Below are 23,707 nucleotides of genomic sequence, written 5' to 3' on the forward strand. Positions count from 1 at the left end.
CTCATTCTGATGATGTGGCTTCACCCACTCCCCCCCCCCCCCCCCCCCCCCCACACACACTTGGATCTTGGTTTATGACTTTAATTCTCTTCTCTAGGAGTAGCATAGAAAAAATGGCACGGCCTAATTCTGTCTGTAGCAGCAGGTTGTGGATGCACGTGATTTGAATGGAGTGCTCTTGAGGTTACAGGAGTGGACCAACAGCCAGGGAAGCTGGACAGATAATTGTCATTCCTTTTTATCCTGCTAGACCAGTCCAGACAAGTGGGTTCAGTCCCCCTATCAGAAGATGATAGTAAAGATATTGAACTATTTCAGTGACATTCCCAGTATATGACCTGGAGCAGCTTGGAGTTCTTCATTATTTCTCTACCTTCCACAGGTGATGTAGGTCTGTGTGGTGCAGCAGGTCCCTGGTGTTGACCTGATTCCCCAGGGTGCAATCCACGGTCTGTGTCCGTTGCGGTTGAAACTGGTAGCCTGGGTGCTCCTGGGGTTCGACCACAGTCCTTACTCCAGTAGTTCAGAGGTGCCTTGCCTACTTCAGCCCCAAGCTTTGCCTTGAGGGTCTTAGCATGATGAGGCTCTGGCCTTGGTCAAGCTTGCAGTATACAAATGGACCATCTCCAAATACAGGATAAGTGACCACCAGTGTAACACCAGAGAAATAGAGATGCATTTCCTCGTGTATTTATTTTTCTGTGTCTCCACTCAAATTTCATCTTTTCCCCTCACATCCAGTCTTCAAGATCTCTCTTTTTACTGTTTCTATTTATAGCTTTCCATTTCTCTGCCACCCACGTCAGGCATCCCTTCTCTCTGTTTCCTTCCCCTCCATCCATGTCGGGCAGCCTCAGAGCCTGTATATATTCATAGTGTCTTCTGGTCCTGCCCCCTCTATGATTTCTTACATTAGAGGGGATGGGAGTGGCAGACACTGAATAGGCCCATGAGCTCCAAGGCCCTGTGCTGCTATTTTCTTTCTGCCGTACCTCTTTGCTGTTCAAAGGGAGGGGGTTCCTCCAGTACAAGTCTTATGTCACATTGGTAAATTGTCAGTGGCACAATGGTTGAGAAGCAAACTGGCTGTCCCTTAAAACTTTAGAAAATCTACTTATCTTTTCATCTCCTTTGATTCTAATAGCCTAGGTATGCACTTGCAAAGAATACTTGAGCACATCGACTTGCTTCATATATATAGTTCTTTTGTGAACAAGCGGATGCTCTTCTCAGCTCCAGAGTTGTCTCATCAGATTAGAGCTGCAACTCTTGCTCTCTCGAAGTCTGCCTTGTGAGATATCGTGTTCAAAGCATCTATGTGGTCTTCCTACATACCGTTATTGCTCTTTATTGTTTGTACCAAGCTTCAGCCAGGGTCAGTGCCTTTGGTTTTCAGCGCTTGACCAATCTGTCCCAATGAGCTAACTACTCTCCGTGGGCTGCTCAAAAGACTAAAACAATATGAAACTGAGGAGCCCTAAGTTTGAGACACCCATTTGTATGTCCAACTCCGTCCTGCTTGTTGGCGGAAAAAGCAATGTTCCCTGTTTTAACAGGTGTTTTTCCATAGACAGCAGGACTGATAAAGCACACAATCCTCTCCTATCTGAGAGCTAATTCATTTGTCTGGAACCAGCTGGGGAGACTTTTGCACATGGGAAGGGCTTCACATGCTAAATTCTGCCCCTGCACCATCTTGCTGTCTGTTGGAAAACACCTATTACAGGTAAGTAACATGCTAATCTGCAGCCCACTGCTCTAATCATTAGACTGCTATTTTGACTTCTCACATAGGTATGGTGTTCTAACATTAGCCCCCTCCCCTCCATACAGCCATGACCAGAGCAGTGGATCTCATGCTTTCCTCTTGATCTGTAGTGAACACTTTTTTTGTTTTTTAAATGCCAACTTCATTTGTGTTTTGGTTCACAGGAGCCTTGCTGACCGTCGAGCATGTGAAAGACAATGTCAGAATTTCGGTGGAAGAGGGCAAGGAGAACATACTTCGGGTATCGGAGTAAGTATCTGTTTGGAGCATATGACTGCTCTATTTTTCTAACAACCACCCCCCAATCCAAAATGAACTGTTTGTTATAGACTTTGAACATTTTGTGACATAAGATAATGGGAAGAAATGCTGTTTAAAAAGAAAAATGGGCTTTGAAGATAGAGAAATAAAGGGTCAAACAAGCTATATTAAGTTAACCCAGTAAAAAGGTCTTGCCTGTATCTTTGACAAGCTTTATGGTAGTCCAGTAAGCAAATTCAAACTTCTCCTACAATTCGACATGTCCAGTGCGTTCGACATGGTAAGCCATCAAATACTACTAAACATCCTAGAATACTTCGGGATCAGGGGAAGCATGCTTAGTTGGATCAAGGGCTTCCTAACCACAAGAACATACCAAGTGATATCAAATTCAAACATATCACCATGGAAACAAGAATGTGGAGTACCCCAAGGATCAACGCTTTCACCAACTCTTTTCAACCTAATGATGACATCTCTATCCAACCAAGGCCTCAACCCTTACATCTATGCAGACGATGTCACGATTTACATCCCGTTGAAACATGATCTAACTTAAAATCACAAATGAAATCAAACACAGCCTCCAAATCATGAATTCATGGGTGGATGCATTTCAATTAAAACTCAACACAGAAAAACACAATGTCTCATCTTCTCATCACAATACAACACGAACAAACCCACCACTATAAACACCCCAGACTACACCCTTCCTGTCTCAGCCTGAAAATTCTCAGAGTTACAATCGACCGAAATCTCACACTAGAAAGCCAAGCGAAAAATACAACAAAGAAAATGTTACACTCAATGTGGAAACACAAAAGAGTAAAACCTTTCTTCCCAAGGGAAATATTCTGTAGCCTGGTACAATCAATGGTGCTAAGCCACCTACACTACTGCAATGCAATCTATGCCAGATGCAAAGAACAAATCATTAAGAAACTCCAAACTGCCCAAAACACCGCAGTCAGACTTGTATTTGGAAAAACGAAATACGAAAGCGCCAAACCCCTAGGAGAAAAGCTACACTGGCTCCCACTTAAAGAACGTATTGCGTTCAAAATTTGCACCCTGGTTCATAAAATTATTCACGGCGAGGCCCCGGTCTACATGACAGACCCCATAGACTTACCAACCAGAAACACAAAAAAATCAGCACGCACATTCCTGAATCTTCACTACCCTAGCTGCAAAGGACTAAAATATAAATCAACAAAAGCATCCAGCTTCTCCTACATAAGCATGCAACTATGGAATGCACTACCAAACATCCTAAAAGCAATGCATGACCTAACAAAGTTCCGAAAATCATTAAAAACCAAACTGTTCAAAAAGGCATACCACAATGATCCATCCTAAATACCAGAAAACGAAACTCGTACCAGAACTGGACAAAACCGAACTCTCGACACTTGATTGCTTAATTTACTCTGTCACTAATGAACTTTAACGCAATACCACTTTATTTCTCATTCCGGAAATGAGCTCTCTATACTTGACTGCTTAACTTACTCTGTCAGTTATGAACTTTAATGCATTACCATTTTGTATTTCTCATTCCGGAAATGGCGATCGTCATTACGGCATTATGTAAGCCACATTGAGCCTGCAAATAGGTGGGAAAATGTGGGATACAAATGGAACAAATAAATACCCGAAATGACAGTCGGTTTGGGCAGGCAGTGCTGCAGAATCTGTTTGGGGTTTAGAATCCGACTCCACCCCCCTAGACCCATTTTGATTCTGTTCCAGGCTGCACTCTGTTAGTTGATTTTGGTTTCAGGTCAATCTATGTTATGTCCTTGCCGTTGCGAGGCCCAATTGACCAATGTTCATTGTTTTGAGGGAGCCTGGTTGCTAGGGATACCCCACATGTGAGAACAAGCAGCCTGCTTGTCCTCGGAGAAAGCAAAGATACTTACCTGTAGCAGGTATTCTCCGAGGACAGCAGGGTGATCTCACAAACCCGCCCTCCTCCCCTTTGGAGTTGTTGTTATTGTTGTTTATATGCTTTTTGATTAAACTGAAGAGGCACCCTCGTGCGGTGGGTGGGAAGTCGTTCACGCATGCGCGGTTCGCGCTGCCCGCGCGACTGAACTCTCTCAAAAGACTTCAATTTTATTTTGCTTGCAAAAGTTTTTGCCAATTCCTGGGCCGCCGCGGACGTTGACCCACATGTGAGAACAATCAGCTTGCTGTCCTCGGAGAATACGTGCTATAGGTAAGTATGTTCGCTTTCTCGGAGGACAGCAGGCCTTATATTCTCACAATTCCATCCACCTCCCCTTGGAGTTGTCTGCTTTGTTCTTTAAACTTTATTTTTTGCTGTAGTATAAAACTGAGTAGACCACGTTCACGAGACGGGCGGGAAGGCACTCACTCATGCGTGGTGAAGCACAGCTCGCACTTCACAAAGCTGTCTTTTAGCTATGGCAAAATGCCGGACCGGGCAACGTGGATCGGCATCACTCGTGAGAATATAAAGCCTGTTGTCCTCAGAGAATACCTGCTACAGGTAAGTATCTTCACTTTTGTGTAGTATTAAATTATGAGAATGGATTTGGTAAGTCTGTTTCGGGACTTTAAAATTGTAGTTGATTAGTACACTTGCCTAGTTAGATTAAAAGCTTTAAACATTTGCAAACTTCTTGAAATAGAACATATTGCTAGCAAAACAAAATTTGATAACATCTTCAATCACACATGTAGGAGTTTGCTCATAATTTTCTTTGCCCTTCTCTTTCTGTTTTGTCTCTTGTAGCGGTGTTGTTTTTACTGATGTTCATGCCATCATCCGATACCTGGCCCGAGCTGCAGAATCGGCGAGGTTATATGGCTCAAATATTATGGAGCACACTGAGGTAAGTGAATGTTTTGGGGAAAGTTTCTCCTATTGTAGATAAACTGCAATATTTCTGTGTTGAGTAAGATCACATTCTTTATGTAGAATACTTTTATTGGAACAGAATTGTTAATATATATAGACGTATTTTCAAAGCACTTAGGCTTATAATGTTCCATTGTAACCTATGGAAGTTTGTAAGTCTAAATGCTTTGAAAATGAGCCTCATAGTAACCTATGGAACTTTGTAAGTATAAGTGCTTTGAAAATGAGCCCCATAGTTTATAAGGACAACCAAGCAGACTGGAACCTTAACTCTTTGGAATAAAAAGCTGACTTTGAGAAGTTATAATTTGTTCATTGAGATTGGAGTGGAGGAGTAGCCTAATGGTTTGAACAGTAGGTTGAGAACCAGGGAAACAACGTTTGGAGTTTAACAATTTTTACTGATGGCTTCTTGAAAGATTACTCAAAACATGGAGTAAATACAACAATCATAGAAAGCAAAAAAAAAAAAAAAAACCCCAGTTCAAATTGGCATACCCCTAGTAAATCAAGCCAGCCATCAAAGTCTGTACCTAAACAACCCTCCCATCCCAAAATCCCAAATTCTAAGTTGGCAAGAATGGAAAGAAAACCTCCAGGGCTGAGGCCTGCGCTCTTGGTACCTCTAGCCCCCCATAGGAAGGAGAATGAAAATAGTACCTCTCATGGTTATTCCCGTCCCCCCCTCCAAAGACTCGTGCTTCTTAGTACTACACAATCCCCCCACACCATCCCCTAGGCTATAACAAATTTAACAGCTTCATCTCCTAGAACTCTGTATATATAAGTAGACAGTCCATACTGAAAGGGTTTTTTTCTTCAGAGAACCACGTGCTGCCCTTCGCCTTCCAAGTGGCTAATAAGTGGATTTGATTCTGCCAGTGCCACACTGAGGGAGCCTCTGCTGAGGGCCAGTACTGTAAGATAATTTTGCGGGCAATGAGACACAGTTTCCTAAACAGAAGAATTTGTCCCTTAATCCCATTCCTATAAGCCCCTTGTACATCTAAATGTAATTGCTCCACCGAGCCAAGAGCAGCCACACCCAAACCGGAAACCATGTACTGCACAACAGCTGACCAGAATCTTTGAATCTTGGGACTTGTCCAAAAAGAATACCCAATGCCAGCAGCTCCACCACATTTAACACAGAGAGGTGGCTGTACTCCGCGTGCATGAAACAACTGCACTTGTGAAAAATAAGCACGGTGTATCACTCGAAAGTAGCATTTTTGGAGCCACGCCTCTGTCACCAAACGGGAGAGAGCCCAGATATTTACTCTTGGATACCAGGCTTCCAAGTCTTGCCCCAAATCCACAACCCAATGATTCCTACGTTTGGTCAGATCCCTCCCCACCCTCTGGGAACAAAGTGCGCAATGCAACCTAGAGATACTACTATTACTTATTTCTGTAGCGCTACTGGATGTATGGAGCACTGTACACTTGAACATGAAGAGAGAGTCCCTGCTTGAAAGTGACTGAAAGAAATCCTTCAATGTGGCACCCGTCCCTCTGCCAGAGGGCATAGTGGCATAGTTGGCAATACCCATAGTGATTACCCCACTGGATCCCAGCTCGTTGCTGAAGGTCCTCAAATGGCATGATTGTGGGCTGTTGATGTTAAAATGTCTTCCAAACATGAAATATCATGGGACTCCCAGGCTCGCAATATTGGATTATCCGTTCCAGGGTCAAAATCGGGATTTCCACAAATAGCTAACAAAGTAGTAACGACAGGGTCAGCCCCCACCAAAGCAACCAAGGCCTTCTATACCTCTCAAAGTGGTCCCAGCAGAATAGAATGCTTGAAACGAGGCGGATGCTGAGCAGATATACAATGAAGCAAAGAAAGTCAGTTGTATGGGGCAAAAAACGCCTGCTCCAGAGTCAAAAGTGTAAAACATGACCTACCCAGTAACCAGTCACCCACGTGGCGCAATAGGTATGCCTAGTTGTAAAGTCTGTAGTTAGGTAATCGCAAACCACTCCAGCTCCAATTCCCCAAGAGGAGGTGCCAACAGATCTTAGGTTTCTTCTTCACCCAGCAGAATCTATTAAAAAGACCATAAATCTTATGGAGATCATGGTGCAAGAGCTGAAGAGGCAGAGTTTGTAAGAGACGGGGCTTTTTTTTGTTCCGGTACGCACCGGTACGGCGCACCGGAACCTTTTTTCCCCCCGGCGAGTCCTGCACCCTTCCTCTCACTCCCCTACTTACTGTTTTTCTAGGACTCAGCAGCGCGAACGGTGCAGGCAGCGATTGAGAGAGGCTGGCAGCGTTAGAGCTTCCCTCTGCGAGTCCCGCCTACTTTGTTTCAACTTCCTGTTTCCGCATAGGCGGGACTCGCAGAGGGAAGCTCCGACGCTGCCAGCCTCTCACAGTCGCTGCACCGTTTGCGCTGCTGAGTCTGACGCTGGCAGCCTTTCTATTGCTTCGCTGGCAGGCAGTGGAGGAGGAGGATGGACTGGGGGAAGAAGAATCGCTGGACTTGGGAGAGGGGAGGGCAGGGGAGAGAGGAGAATCACTGGACATCGATGGGAGGAGAGGGCAGGGAAGAGGGAATTGCTGGACATCAATGGGAAGGGAGAGGAGGACAGGGAAGAGAGAATTGCTGGACATTGATGGGAGGGCAGGGATGGGAATTGCTGGACATGGAGGGGAGAGAGAAGAATTGCTGAACATGGATGGGAGGGGAGGGCAGGGAAGAGAGAATTGTTGGACATGGAGGGGAGGGTAGGGGAGAGGAGAATCATCATTCTAAAAGCATCATTGATCTGCAAGAGAACGGTTTCAGGGAAACTATATTGCTGACCAGATGATGCCACTGATGAAGCTGGAATAACAGCAATGATAAGATGCGATACTTGCTGAATCCCAGAAGTTGTTCTGGGATTCAGCAAGTATCGCATCTTACCGGCCAATAAAATGAAGTAGCGGGACCATGAGGCTGCGTAAAGCTTATGAAAGCATCTTTCTGTTCAACTGATGTTTCACAAACGTTTCCAATCCACCATTTATTTTCATAAATGCAAGCAACATACTTAGGAAAAGGGATTCATGGTGAAAGCAAGTGACTGAATCTTCATCAAGTTTTGCTTCTGAACGCATAAGAAGCAATTTCTGGTCACATTCTGTGAAATCCCCAAAAGGTTTGAATCCTGCCTTCTTAGCATTTATTTTTATTTTTTTTTATTTTTGTTATATTTGTACCCTGCGCTTTCCCACTCATGGCAGGCTCAACGTGGCACTTTGATGTACTAGCATTTTTCCCAATTGAACAGGGAGCCAAGGATTCTTCATTTTTCTTGTCTTCTGACATCTATAATTAAATGGTACAACAGATGATAAACACACTTTTTAAAAGATTTTATTAAGCTGGAATATTCACCTGAGATGCACGACCAAACTGATAACAGCACACAATCAACAAATAAAATATGAATGAATAAATAATTATATCAATACTTTTAAGTGACTATTAAGACTCAATTTCCTAGAAATGAAGAAAAATTAGCGCATCAAGCGTACTAAATATAACATACTTTGACCTGAGTAAATGGCTACGTATTGGTGGCATTGCAAAACAAAAACATATCAGTGTTGTAGAGCACAATTTTCTCTTTCAGATGATACTGTTCACAAGCTGATGCAGGCAGACTCTTTTTTTAATAATTGGCTTTGAACTTTGGTACATTTTACCATTTGCGCTGACAGTGTCAACTTTGAAGAGATCCTGCAGGGTGGTTATAGATGCTGGTTAGTTGTAAATCTGGCAGTATTATGTCCAGCACAAGCATAATGCTTGTTCAAAATTTCAAGCCCATATCTTTGTTTGCATGGAAGTTGTTGCGGTCTGAATATTGGTCCAAATATGTTCCGATGAGTCGCGACCAATTTTGATGCACACTTTGAGTCAACTTGTTTGACTGGATTTTGCATCCATAATGTTAAAATGTATTTCATCGGAATTAGCATCAAAATCTGTACAGGATTTGAATTTTTTAGCCATTCTTATAGATGTGTTTGGATTTTATTAGACCCCAAAAATGGCATTTTGGTAAATGTCACGCGCTCATGGACTGACAACCTTTCAGAAAAGGGGGTCTAGATCTGCAACTATTGCAGTTAGAGACCTCAGATTTTGGGAAACTTCGTTTAACACCTGACTCGCGCAACAGATAAAATTTGAACAAAATTGGAGAACATGATGGTGGGAACTTTTTTTAATTTTAGACCACTTGGCATGGAATGACCCTGGACCTATCTTTAAGAAACTTGTCCAAACTTTTTTTTGTTGTTTTTTTGAAACCTAGCTACACTACTGGTCTCGACTTTAAAATGTTCTGGCAAAAAATGCTGTAGCTTAATTATGCATTGACTGAACAAGCGTTTTTTCCAGTTTGTTTTATTCTGCTATCAGGGTGAGGGGACTCTCTGTAAAACTAATACTATTTCATTGTTCTTCACAGTGGGTTGGGGCTAGTGGCAGTTTACATTGACCCTTTCCTCTGATATTTCATCATGCTCCAGAGCAGTGAATTGGATATACTAGTGTCCCACTTGCTTACCCTTCTAATACAGCTTCCCACTGATTCTCCACGATGTATGTTCTGATCCATCTTAGCAGAAGGTGCAAGCTGTAGCTAGATAATACATCTTAGAATAGTATAGTTCCTGCTTTTCTACTAATTGCATGCAATCTAAAGCAGGTCTCTATTAGGTGAGTTTCTCAACAGGCAACAGTGGCTGTTGTGGATGGTCAGTTTGTCCATCTTGTCCATATGCATAGGTTTGTTTGTGCATGCACAAACAGACCTGTGTATAGAGAGGAAGCTGCAGGAATAGTGTGGGATCTGTCAGTATTAGACACTGCGGGAAGACCAAGCCCACCACCCGAAGAGGGGAGAGAGGAGTCAGTGGAGGAGGGGGAGGAGGAACGACAGCATGGTGGGTAGCCCAGACCCTGCCACCTGAAGATTGAGGGGAGCAGTGACAGTGACTGAAGACTTCTCAGGCCACCCCTTCCCCTCACATCTGCATCAGCAATGGCTGTTGATTACCCCATCTGTTTTGGCACCTGGAGCAATGACATAGCTGAAGACAGGAAGGAGGGATGAAAGAGAATGGAGAGAGCAAAGGGGAATTGGGGGGGGGGGGAGGGGAGATGAGAGGGAGTGGTGACAGCCATGTGGAAAGTGCTGCCCCCGCACTCCCACTTGCATGTACACATCGACTGGCATCAGCACACATGGGCACTCATTGCCACCTCTCCCTTCCCACACACCCACTCAGTTCTTCACTTGGCCCTTCCTCTCACATACTCTGTCCGCAGCCCCCATGCCCACACACATTGGACCCAGTGCATATACATACACCGCCCCGATACCTATGCCTTCCCTCTTCCACACACCCCCACACCCTTTCTGTTGTACTGAGTGGGAAGCGTACCTTTTATATCACACTGTATGTGCTCCCAAGTCGCTCTTAGAGTACCCCCTTGCCAGTCAGGTTTTCAGGATATCCACAATGAATACACGTGAAATATTTGCATCTAATGGAGGTAGTGTATACAAATCAATTTCATGCATGTTCATTTTGGATATCCTAAAAACTTGACTAGCAAGGGGGTACTCCATGATCGACTTGAGAAACACCGTTCTAGATGGCTCATGCTGCCACACTTTTTCTCATGCCTCATGCACATTATCTATTCCTTCCCTCACAATCCCTATTTTTCTGTCTTATGCATTTATTGACCCTGCTGCAATTGGATGGTAATTGTATTGCTGCTTGATCTTGGATGCAGCAGCCAGAGATAACTGTCTGTTGCTCAGATGCTGTACTTCAGTTTGTGATCACCTGTATGTATAAAGGACAGTGGTGTTGGTGTTCAAATTCTACTTGTTGGGATTGTGAATGTGCTGCTTATCTTTCATGGGAACCATCTCTATTATACTTTCATAGTACTGAATTGAATGTTTGTTTAAATTATATCTGCACCAGATTGACCATTGGCTGGAGTTTGGTGCCACCAGGTTAAGCAAGGCTTCCTTGTACACAACAGCAATCGAAGAGCTCAACCATTGCTTGTCTCTCCGAACCTATTTGGTTGGAAATATCTTGAGCCTGGCTGACTTATGCGTCTGGGCTGTACTTACAGGTATGCATTTACAAGTGTTAACTTTGTTTTCAGGCTGGACACGTGGTGGGGCATTTTCAATATAATGTTTAAGTCCTAATTGTGATGATTTGCCATAAATGTCTAGTTCACAGCCATAATTGAACTAGAAAAATGTCTACATGTCTGGTTCAATTATGGTGTTGAGCTAGACATTTTCAAGTTGAAGATGTCTATCTTGTAAGTACCACTTTTATTTTATTTATTTATTTATTTATTTTTATTTTTTTTTGGGGGGGGGGGGGGGGGGGGGGGGGGGGGGAATCCCAGGAGAAAAGGTTGGAAAAACAAGCCAGAGTTTGGCAGCATTCCCAGTGAATTGGCCACACAAATGTCCCAGCAGTACAGAAGGCCAGCCTAGTGGTCAGTGAAGTGGACTTCACATAAAGGGACACTGGTACAAATACCACCTAAACCCTTAATACTGTATGTTGAGTTCTCCAGGAATAAAGAGAACCTACTTAAGGGTCAGTACAGTAGCTTTCAGGCTCGCAGGTCACTTATATATTTAGGAACAAGAGGTATTTCTTTGTTCCAGGAGGGCTCACATATTTGTACTGAAATTAAAGCGCTGCGTACGTCTAGTAGCGCTATAGAAATAAGTAGTTAGTAGTAAAGAGTTAAAGTGGGAATTGAACCTGCTTCCCATTGTTCACTGTCCACTGCACTTACCACTAGGCTACTCCATCCACTTGGTTGCTGTTTTTCTTAGGAATGACCATAATATCTGGAGCTGTCATAGATTGGATTGGATTTATTGAAGTGTCTGAGCTGTTTACAACAAAAAAAAAAAGTGAACATACAGCATGCATCATAATCATACTTAAAACTGTATAAAATTTAAAGCATACTATATAAGATATTAATAAGCCTGGTATCTACTGTCAGATCTTTGGGGGGGGGGGGGGGGGGTCAGTGACTTTGGGGTATTAAGGGGAGGTCATACCTTCATCTGTCCAGTGGGCTGGTCAGTTAGGGTACCCTTTTCTGACTTTAGTTATGACTGAAATAGGTCTAGATAAAAACATACTTTTCTGCCTTGGACTTTTTTTTTAATGTTCCATTATCGTAGAAAAACATCCAAATTGTAAGCCCACCCAAGTCGCACCAAAAATAAGCCTCTACCACACTCTTGCTATTTGGATACACTTACAAGCTCATTTTCAAAGCACTTAGCCTCCCAAAGTTCCATAGAAACCTATGGAACTTAGCCTCCCAAAGTGCTTTGAAAATATGCCTCTTAGTGTCCCAGTTCTGCATTTTTGAACATCGTGATTTAGATGTTTTGGCTTGAAAAAAAATCCATCTGCTACTTTGTGCTGCTTTTTAGACATTTTCTCTTTTGAAAATGAGTGCCATAGTCACCAGTTTCTATTCAGTTTTATGAAGATTAGCCACAGCCAACCTTTGGTTCTTTTTTGCCTAGTAGAGAGTCAAGTATATCACTTCTAGGGGCTGCAGTAAGGTTTGCTTGCAAGTTGTATAAGAGATTGTAACTGGCCATCTGTGGTTTATTACTTAGTTCTTATTTGTGCTTCTCTGCTCGCTCTTGATATTTTGTTTATGGTATTTTAAACGTTGCCTGTTTGTTTTATTGTAAGCCACATTGAACTCGAGTAAGGGATAATGTGAGGTATAAATGTCAAATAATAATGCAGACTTTATCCTTGGAAGATGCTTTTATTCTATCCCTCATATATGAAGTAGTAAAAAGAGAGGGTCCAAAAATGTAGACAAACACAACACAGAAAAAAAAACCCACAAAAAGGCCTTCGGGAATGCAACAATCAAGAGTCCTTTAATCAAAAGACCCAGCGCAGGCTGTGTTTCGATGCTCTGCTCTTGTGCCTGTGTCAGGTGTCAAACGGAGATGGACTTAAATAGAACTATGAATAAAAAACACTTAGATGCTATTAAAAAAAAACCTGTGTCTTGAACAAACGTGTCTTCGGTAGTCAATGTCTATAGAAACCAGTTTTGCATATATTATACCCCCAATCTTTTCTTGGATACCATCCCTCATGTCTGTTGCACATGCCTGTTTTGAACGCTTTCCTTAAGGTGTGTCAGTAATGACTTGTCTTTGATGTATTGCCACCAGCTTCTGTTCTGGGGCTTCCCAAACCTGCTCTGGTGACCACTCTATTTTCAGAATATCCCCAATGAATATGCATGTCAGATGGGGGGGGGGGGGGTTCTTTGTCCAAAGAAACAACCCCCCCCCCCCAAGTCTCGCATCTGTTAAGATGGAGTATCTGATAAATATCCAATACTTGAGTAAAGAATATATAAAAAATAGCTCAAAGGGTGTGCTTGATTATCTTGCTATTAAATTGATGTAGCAATAGGCACCGCTGAGGACACCAAAGAGTTCATTATTGATATAAAAAGCATACCTTAAGTCAATAACCTCTTATTGTTGCCACCATTCATATGTACATTGTTTCTTTGCTTTGTAGTTTTGAAGACAAAAGCTGAATAAATCCAAAGTAAACCCTACAGCTTGTATGAAATGCTGTAGGTATAAGAATTGTGGTATGCCTCATCTTCAAGCCCTTCACCGGCTACCAATTGAGAGCCGAATGAAGTTTAAAGTGCTAATTTTGGTGTTGATGTGATCCATGAATTGGTAACATGGTTGTTTGTAGAGATGGATTGTTTGTTCTTGCTAGGACATTATGGTTAGAAGATAAAGGATACCAGATTGTAAGGAGGAGAGGTGGTCTGACAAGGGCTAGGGCATTTTTGCTGATTGGTCCGTTGATGTGGAATCATTTACTATAAGAATTTTTAGATGAGCATAGTTTAAAAAAGAATTGTAGACAGCTAAAGGCTTACATATTTCAGAAAACGTATGGTCTAGAGAAGTATTGCCAGGAAGTCTTTTAGCTGGAATTGTACTTGGTTTGTGTGTTATATTATAGAACAAACATCAATACAGTAATCTGCCAAGAGAAGCAATTGGCAGGATATAAATGATTGTGAAATAAAATAGGAACTCCATCCTCCTGATGATGGCTAGAGCTCATTCATGATTTGTCTTGTTTGAAATCACTTCAGTGATACATTTTTCTTATGGTCTCTGTGCAGCTCATGAAGTAGATTTTCTCATCTGTGTGTCTTGAGTCTTGGTTCTGACTTTGTGTGTGTGTTTTGAATTTGCTTTTGCAGGGAGCAGTGCATGGCAGCAGCAGTTGAAACAGAACAAGGCTCCTGTCCATGTGAAACGCTGGTATAGCTTTTTGGAGGCACAAGGCATCTTTCAGGCTGTGTGTAACAGGTGGGCGAAGAGTATACCTGAGGACAACAATGTGGTGAGTAGACTCTAGAGTCCTTGAGATTCAGGTTGTTGTTAGTGTATTTATTTCCTTTTGTTATCTATAACCAAATGGAATGCTAATCATTTAAGTGGGTTTTGAAGTCTATGAGCTTTTTACACACATCGGGCTTTTGCATAGGAAAGCACTTTTTTCACATGCTAAAGAGGGGTTTCAGTTTATCTTTCCTAAGAAGTTGTGTACTGCAGTGTTTCCCAAGTCCGGTCCTGGAGTACCCCTTGCCAGTCAGGTTTTCAGGGTATCCACAATGAATATGCATGAAGGAGATTTTCATATAATGGAGGCAGTGAATGCAAATCAAGTTCATCCATCTTATTTCGCTCCTACTGCAGAAGTGTGGCTGTAGACCCCCTCCCCCGCCCTAAAGAATAACTTAGCTTCAGAAAAACTGCGCTGCCTTCTCTCTCACCATGTGACCAGAGAGGTTTGAGCCATCCCTATATGATTCCCTCTGCTCCGTCTCTGGTAGTCTCTCTGATTTGCCCATCCCCCCTTTCTTAAAGGACCCCCTTCCTGGTAATGTAGGGATGGGTTCAAACTTATCCCATCCCTGATAGGGCCAACTTTGGCCTCTGTCAGTGGATTACTTTTGCTCTCCATCACCATGTACACTGAATATGAGAGTTAGACATATCTGTAGTTATAGTTATATATCTCTACACACTTGAGGCCAAATTGTCTTGCCCCAGCTCTATACACCCTGGTGTGGACAGCTTATCTTTGGAGTAGTGTGAATCCTTGTCAGCAGCAGGTGAATCCAGAGATTTGTGGGTTATGTCCATCTAGCAGCAGGTGGAGATAGAGTACCAAACTGAACTCTGCCGCATAGGACGGTATGCTCCTTAGCCAGTTAGTATTTTCTATCTCCAGCAAGCAGTGGAAGGTCTCTCACAAACTCCTGGTTTCTCCTACTTCTATGGCTCCTGTTCCGGGTTCCCTGGTTCAGTTGAGCTTAGTGGGAGTTCTGGTCCAGTAGAGGTGCCTGATTTTGGGTACACTTGGTAGTGTCAGATGCCTTCCCCTTTCCTCTCTCCTGCCACTTCTTCCTCCTCCTCCTCCTCACAGAACTTCGAAAAAAAATAATACAGGAAGAGAACAGATTTCTGCTTATGTGGCATTCTGGAGGAGAAGGTGTATCTCTGCACTTCTGCAACTGTCTTGATTCAGCCACCTGATTGGAGTCAGAAGGCCTATGAGTACTACTACTACTTAACATTTCTAGAGCGCTGTACGCTGTACAATTTAACAAAGAGAGACAGTCCTTGCTCAAAGAGCTTACAGTCTAATAGACAAGTGAACCGTCAGTCCGATTGGGGCAGTCTGGATTCACTGAACGGTAAGGGTTAGGTGCCGAACGCAGCATTGAAGAGGTGGGCTTTAAGCAAAAACTTGAAGACGGGCAGGGAGGGGGCTTGGCGTAAGGGTTCAGGAAGGTTGTACCAGTAAGTTGAGTACCAGTAAGGCCGGCAAAATTGTGAGTATGAACTTCTGTTCTTCCCCTCTTTCGGTTTCTGTTGTTCGGTTTAGTGCAGCTGTGGTGGTACGCTATTTCTTTTTGAGCAGTCTCAAGCTACAGGGCAACATGTCCTCGCTGTTGCCTGGCCTGCATTTTCTCAGCTGTATAGGCAGCCTTCTTGTGCCTGTGCTTGTAGGGATGTTAGCTTCCCTCTGCTGTGTTTACTCCAGGTACTGGATTGCGGTGTTCCTTGTTTTGGTAGCTGCAACTCTATGCCGCTTGGACTGTTTTCTTCTTCTTCCTGAGGCATGACCATTTTGCTTCTCTGATGCGGGGGCAGCGGGCGACCCATGTCCGCATGAGCATAGTGTGCTGCTTTGGTGGGCACCTTCGGGGCACATTGGTGATCCTGGCATGGCCTCCCTAAGGTGGCGATGCCATGCGGCGTCGGAAGCCTTAGACAGTTGTCTGGCCTGTTTTTCAGTCCCTTGTGGCAATGTCCGCCTTTAACTCCCAGCTGCATTTGGGGACTTTGACTTCAGCATACGGCAGCACTTCCACCTCACAGCTCTCTGTGCCTTTGGCCACCTTGGTGCTGTTCCAGCTTGGGTGATTGCCCTTCAGATTATTTAGCACTTGCACTATTGGCCTTCAGGCTGCTGTAGCCTTGCGGCTTTAAATAGGTGCTGGGTGGGATGCTCCCTAGTTGCCTGGCAGGTTGCAACTTTTTTTTTTTTGCTGCTGATCGGCAGAAGACAGTTTGTGGCACCTTAACATAAGAATAGCCATACTGGGACAGACAAATGGTTCATCTAGCTCAGTATCCTGCTTCCAACAGTGGCCAGTCCAGGTCACAAGTACCTGGCAGAAACCCAATTAGTAGCAACATTCCATACTATCAATCCCAGGGCTAGCAGTGGCTTCCCCCATGTCCATCTCAATAACAGACTATATGGAGTTATCTTCCAGGAACTTGTCCAAATCTCTCTTTTAAACCCAGATATTCTAACTGCTATTATCACATCCTCTGACAGCGAGTTCTATGCACCTGTCCTGAATGTGCACAACAGGTTTGACGCTGTTGTATAGCTGACTCTCAGACTGGTCTCGTCTTTATCATCTGTGTCTTTCCCACTTTGTTGGGGATTCTGTTCTACCTGGAGAGCATTCCTCTGGTGTTCTGTAGTGTGCAGCTCAGCCCTTTCTGTGCAGAATGTCGCTAGTTGGTGTTATATTTCAGCTCATCCTATGTTTATAGGGTTCTGCTTTGCTCCAAGCCTGGGGTGCACTCTCACCCTTGCCTGGGTCTCAGCCCTGTCGTGTGACAGTATCCTCCTCCTCTTACATCGGAGTTCTCCCATGTGCCTTCATGCTCGAACTGGCTCCATTACTGCATGGTCAGGAGGACTCCTGCTTTGTTCCATCGCTAATTTGAAATTCTTACAGTTTTCTGTGCACATCCCTTATTTGTTTGTCGGCGTCAAGGGTGACTCTTAGCACTATCTTGCCATTGTTGCCTGTGGTGGTTTCCACATTTCCATTAATCAGCTGTTGTTTCCTTCTTTCTTCTGGAGGAAAATCATCCTGGGAGTTCAGGAGTTTCCTTCAGTTGCTGTATATTATGGTTGCTGTGAGCCTTTCTGGTACCTTAAGGCCACCAATGGATGGATGTCTGGGTGTGGTCTCCCTTCCTGCTCCTGGTGGGCCCCAGTCGGGGCAATGCAACTTCATATTCAACCATAGCTTGCTGGAGTTGGGTGCTATTGCTTGTATGTTTGTCCTCCAGACACATCTCCTCTTCATTCTCTTCTATGAACGTTCCCTATATGGTCACTGTGACACACGCTTTTCAGACCGGTTGATGTTTTTAGCTAGGTCTAAGGCATCCTTTGGGGCGTTGGTTCTTTCCATGGTTGTGTCTGGTTCCCACCCTACTTATGGACTACTCTACTACTCCCACAATTCTCTGGATTTGCTGCTGATGACAAGGAAGGAAAAATAGTCTTACCTGATAATTTTCTTTCCTTTAGTCAAAGCAGCTGAATCCAGAGTCCCACCCTAGGTTGACACTATCAGTTCAGTCTGTTTCTCTGCTTAGGTTTCTTGCTGTGGTTGCCTGTGGATAGTTCTTCAAGTTGACAGGTTTATGTCTCATTTTCTGTTCGAGAGAGGAATGTTTTCCACCTTATTCCTCCTGCATTGTTATAAGAAATACTGACTGACCAGGGAGCATACCATCCTATGTGGCAGATTTCAGTTTGGTACTCTATCTCCACCTGCTGGTAGACAGTCATAACCCACAAGTCTCTGGATTCATTTGCTGTGACTAAAGGAAAAAAAAAATTACCAGGTAAGATATATTTTTTTTTTCTTATTTTACTTGTTTATTTGCAGAATATAATCATTTCTTTTTTTCACTGTTCTGTAGGCACACATAGAGAATGACACGGGGACCCGCGATAACTGCGGGGATGGGGACAGGAACAGGGCAGAGATAGGGACAGAGCCCATGGGGTTGGGGGCAAACTTTGTCCCTGTGTCATTTTCTACTTTGAAGCCTCTTAATGAACTGGACTGTTATTTATGTTTGAGTGATGCAGACAACATATTTAGAGTTTTTGGAAAAAGATGCAGACATGCAGGCCACAAGTAGCAAAATTTGCATGGGGGATCCTTTACATTTCTACTACCAGCACATCTTCTAAGAAGAGAAGTTGCTCATTTTTATTATTGCTTTCTATTTGTGATTTATAAGCAACAGTTGCACAGCATATTGTACCTTTTTATATTTTAATTAGAAATTTTAAATATAAAATAACTGCTTGAGGCTTCTATAGATGAGGACAGAGCCCATGTTGATGGGGACAGAACCTGTGAGGGAGACAGGGCCCACGGGGACAGGGCGAGGATGGAGACAGAACCATGGGGCAGGGACAAACTATCAAATATAGAACAGTAAATAAAAATATGTATAAAATGTGTGTGTACATGTTTATATATCAACAAACCAAGAAGTAGGGGTGGACCAAGAAATCTTCACAGCCAGGGATCAATAAAAACTTTTATTCAGCACCACAGTAGTGTATGACCGCTTCGTCGTCTTATCAGCCCACTCAGATGCTTGGGTAATGCCAGCCTATTAGCAGGTGGAGACTAACTGTGAAGTCTTGACATGATAAGAACCTTATTCAACCCTCTGTCAGTATTTCTCATTCTCCAGTAGATCTGATCCCAGAGTAGTCAGATTTGTCAAGACTTTGGGGTTAAATAAAATAGGAAACTGAAAAGAAACTGGAAGGGTAGCAGTAAAAAAAAAAAAAAAAAGGTTACGGAAGCCTGACTGTTCTGCTATCACTGGACATCTGATATTAGTGTCAGTTTAAGGGTGTTATATCTGGGGGCCCCAGTTTCCTCTCCCTCCCTCTTTTCCTGCCTATGGGTGAGGGGAGGGAGTGGAGTTGGGGCTGGTTTGTGCAGCAGGAAGCCTTGTGTGCCCAGAATTAGTGTTTCTACAAGTCCAGATGGCATGGATCAGTATAGCTGAGGGAACAGTGCAGCAGCTTATTTTTCTTGTATTTTCTGTGGAGGAGGCTTATAATCTGTGAGAGGAGAGTGTATTCATGTTTCCCGTACACAGGACTTCTTGTCTCATTATAAAGTGCTGTAAATGTGTGTACGTATATGTGTATATATTACAGTGGTTCCCAAACTTGGTCTTGGAGGCACCCCAGCGAGTCTTTTTTTTCAGGATATCCACAATGAATATCCATGAGAGAGATTTGCATGCACTGCCTCCGCTGCATGTAAATCTATCTCATGAATATTTATTGTGGATTTCCTGAAAACCTGACTGGCTGAGGTGCCTCCAGGACTAGGTTTAGGAACCACTGATATATATATCCAGCTGCTACAGTCACCTGCCTTGTATCTGAAGCCCTTTTTACAGATTATATTGAATTTATTCATTTTTAAGGCAAGTGAAAAGAAGCAAGATATTGGAAAATTTGTAGAGCTCCCTGGTGCTGAGATGGGCAAGGTGGTGGTGAGGTTTCCTCCTGAGGCAAGCGGGTGAGATCATTTGCTTTTAACATTTCTTTTTTATACTGTATATATTTTTTCTACTTACCAATAGGATATACAGTTAATGTAACTATTACAAACTATTAAACTCCTTTCTGAATGGAAAGGTCTTGTTGCGTAGAGGTGCTTGAAAATATATACTGTATAATTGTGTCCATGCCTTTCTGAGTTGTGGCTTGTTATGTACATGAGGGGAGGAAGGCACACGTGTGTCATGTTAATTTGTATATGCTATATGTTTACCTGTTCATGTCATGCAGGTGTAATACATGAAAGTCTAAGTGTCCAGATATAGCTGATTCCTTTTAAAAATAATTATGCTAATTCCCTAGTTCAGAGACAGGTACAGCATTTGAGGACGAGAAGGAATTTTTACTCTGCAGAGCTGATGAGAAATTAAGTGCATTTCTTCTGTGCAAAGTACTTGTTGTGCCATATAAATGCTTCAGGAACCCTTTCCGAGGACAGATTTGGATGTCCATGAATACGCAGGAACGAGCAGAAAGCGCAAGAAATTTAGGAAGTGGCAGTGTCTTGTATTACACTAGAAATGTGCACTTTTCCTTGGGGTGTTGTGTATTTTTTCATCATAACTTAACCATATGTCATAATTTAAATACTAGGTTTGATATTCAGGGTAATTTAATCAGCCAGAAGTGGCTCCTGGCTGGTTAAATCACTTGTTTGTAGCTAACCAGTCATATTCAGTGGCACTTCAATGGTTACTGCAGCTGTAAATGTCTGGTTAGTGCCCAACTCAAAACTAGCTATTTTTAGTCATTCCAGTGGTGGAGTCGGTACTTAACAGGCCAAGGTAACTGCATAAAGAACTGCATAAAAGTCAGTCCTATCTTTGTGCCGTTTGCCATAGGAGGTTAAGCGCTGAATATCGCACTTAACAGGCTGTGGTTTCACCGGCTCCGTAAACCTGGAAATTCAGTGCTGGACACCGGACATGACTCAGCAGTGAATTTCCAGGTATAACGCTGGTGGCAGTCATTGTTCCCTAGGTTTATTAAAATGTGTTCTTTCAGTGATAAGTTGTCTTAGATATGTCACTGATAAGACAGTGAATTTGTATTCATGCTACAAAAGTACACAAGTATTACCATACTGGGACAGACCAAAGGTCCATCAAGTCTAGCATCCTGTTTCCAACAGTGGCCAATCCAGGTTACAAGTACCTGGCAAGATCACAAAAAAGTACAATAGATTTTATGCTGCTTATCCTAGAAATAGGCATTGGATTTTCCCCAAGTCCATTTTAATAATTGCTTATGGACTTTTCTTTTAAGAGGCTATCCTAACTTTTTTAAAACCCCGCTAAGCTAACTGCTTTTACTACATTCTCTGTCAAAGAATTCCAGAGTTTAATTACACGTGGAATGAAGAAATATTTTCTCCAATTCGTTTTAAATTTACTACTTTGTTGCTTTACTGCGTGCCCCCTAGTCCTAGTATTTTTGGAAAGAGTAAACAAGCGATTCACGTCTACCAGTTCCACTCCACTCATTATTTTATAGACCTTTTATCTTATCTCCCCTCAGCTGTCTCTTCTCCAAGCTGAAGAGCCCTAGCCGCTTTAACCTTCCTTCATTGGGAAGTTGTCCCATCCCCGTCGTCGTTTTCGTCGCCCTTCTCTGTACCTTTTCTAAATCCTCTATATCTTTTTTGAGATGCGTTGACTACAATTGCACACAATATTTGAGTTGCGGTCGCACCTTAAGTGACACAAAGGCATTACAACGTCCTCATTTTTGTATTCCATTCCTTTCATAATAATACCTAACATTCTGTGTGCTTTCTTAGCTGCCGCCGCACACTGAGCAGAGTGTTTCAACGTATCATCAACGATGACACCTAGATCATTTTCCTGGTCGGTGACTCCTAATGTGGAACCTTGCATCACGTAGTTATAGTTCAGGGTTCTTCTTTCCCACATGCATCACTTTGCACTTGCTCACATTAAACATCATCTGCCATTTCGATGCCCAGTCTGGTAAGGTCCTCTTGTAATTTTTTACAATCCTCTTGCGATTTAACAACTTTGAATAACTTTGTTTCATCAGCAAATTTAATTACTTCACTAGTTACTCCCATCCTATATAATAATTCTCACCTCCAACAGGATGTGCTTGGGACCGTGCCTGCAGGAAGTGGTCTGCTAGGCAGGCACGCACTGACCTCAGTGACATCAGTGACAGACAATTTGGCAAAGCAAAACAATCTGAGTGCTGGCCATTAGGACACAGGGTTGATAGGAGAGTTTTAAAAGACTGAAGGAACCGAAAGTGTTAAATGGGGGGAGGGGGAGTTCTGAATGACTGAAAGACATGCAAATTTGGGACAGGAAAACAATCTCAATGCTGGCCATTAGCACACAGGGTACATAGGACAGTTTTAAAAGACTGAAGGAACCAAAAGTGTTCGGGGGGGGGGGGGGGGGGGGGCAAGTTCTGAATGAATGAAAGAAATGAAAATTTACGAGAGGAACACAATTTGAATGCCGGGCATTTGTACACAGGGTAGATAGGACACTTTTTTTAAAAAATGAAGGACGTGAAAGTATTACATCTTGGGGGAGGGGTGAGGAGGAAAGCGGTGGGGTATCCGGATACTGGGCGTTAGGGCCACGAGGGTACATAGACTTGTGAAAGCCTTAAGGAACCCAAAGTGTGGGAAGGAGGAGGAAAAGGAGGGGAGGGAACGGGGTGAGGGGCATTAGGAACAGGGGAGGGGGCTCTGTCACACACTCTCATTCTCACACACACACTGTCACACAGACAGTCTCACTCTGTCACACACCCGCACATTCACTCTGGCTCTCTCTCTCAAACATACACACTCCCAGGAAAACCTTGCTAGCGCCTGTTTCATTCGTTCCAGAAACGGGCCTTTTTTACTAGTCATTTATAAATAATGTTAAAAAGCAGCAGTCCCAGCACAGACCCCTGGGGAACCCCACCATCTACCCTTCTCCATTGAGAATACTGACCATTTATCCCTACTTTGTTTTCAACCTTTTAACCAGTTTTTAATCCACAATAGAATACTACCTCCTATCCCATGACTGTCCAATTTCCTCTGGAATCTTAAATGAGGTACTTTGTCAAATGCCTTTTGAAATTCCAGATATTATCGACTGTCTCACCTTTATCCACATTTTTGTTCACCCCTTCAAAGAAATGTAATAACATAGTAACATAGTAGGTGACGGCAGAAAAAGACCTGCACGGTCCATCTAGTCTGCCCAACAAGATAAACTCATATGTGCTACTTCTTGTGTATACCTAATAGATTGGTGATGCAAGATTTCCCTTCACTAAATCCATGTTGGCTTTGTCTCATTAATCCATGCTTTTGAATATGCCTTGTAATTTTGTTCTTTATAATAGTCTGTACCATTTTGCCCAGCACCAATGTCAGGCTCACCTGTCTAAAATTTCCGGATCACCTCTGGAACCTTTTTTTTTTTTTTTTTTTTAAATCGGCGTTACATTGGCCACCCTCCAATCTTCCTGTGTCATGCTTCATTTTAAAGATAAATTACATATTACTAACAGTAGTTCTGCAGATTCATTTTCAATTTTGTCAGTACTCTGGGATGAATGCCATCCGGTCTAGGAGATTTGTTAGTCTTCAGTTTGTCAAATTGTGCTTTTACATCTTCCAGGTTTACAGAGATTTCGTTCAGTTTCTCTGACTCATCTGCTTTGAATTCCATTTCGTCTT

At 43.0% G+C, this 23,707-nt stretch overlaps 1 protein-coding gene across 4 annotated transcripts in view; it reads left to right on the top strand.

Annotated features, from left to right (window-relative positions):
• EPRS (glutamyl-prolyl-tRNA synthetase) overlaps positions 1–23,707 on the top strand; it is a 216,568-nt gene that overhangs the window by 16,962 nt on the left and 175,899 nt on the right. For all 4 annotated transcript variants that reach the window (XM_030196016.1, XM_030196017.1, XM_030196018.1 and 1 more), the window contains exons 2-6: positions 1,933–2,017; positions 4,794–4,893; positions 10,927–11,083; positions 14,273–14,415; positions 19,869–19,963. In XM_030196016.1, coding sequence (XP_030051876.1) covers positions 1,933–2,017; positions 4,794–4,893; positions 10,927–11,083; positions 14,273–14,415; positions 19,869–19,963 — 580 coding nt within the window. The remainder of the gene's footprint in view (positions 1–1,932; positions 2,018–4,793; positions 4,894–10,926; positions 11,084–14,272; positions 14,416–19,868; positions 19,964–23,707) is intronic.

This window comes from Microcaecilia unicolor, chromosome 3 (assembly GCF_901765095.1).
Source record: "Microcaecilia unicolor chromosome 3, aMicUni1.1, whole genome shotgun sequence".
Taxonomy (NCBI): Eukaryota; Metazoa; Chordata; class Amphibia; order Gymnophiona; family Siphonopidae; genus Microcaecilia; species Microcaecilia unicolor.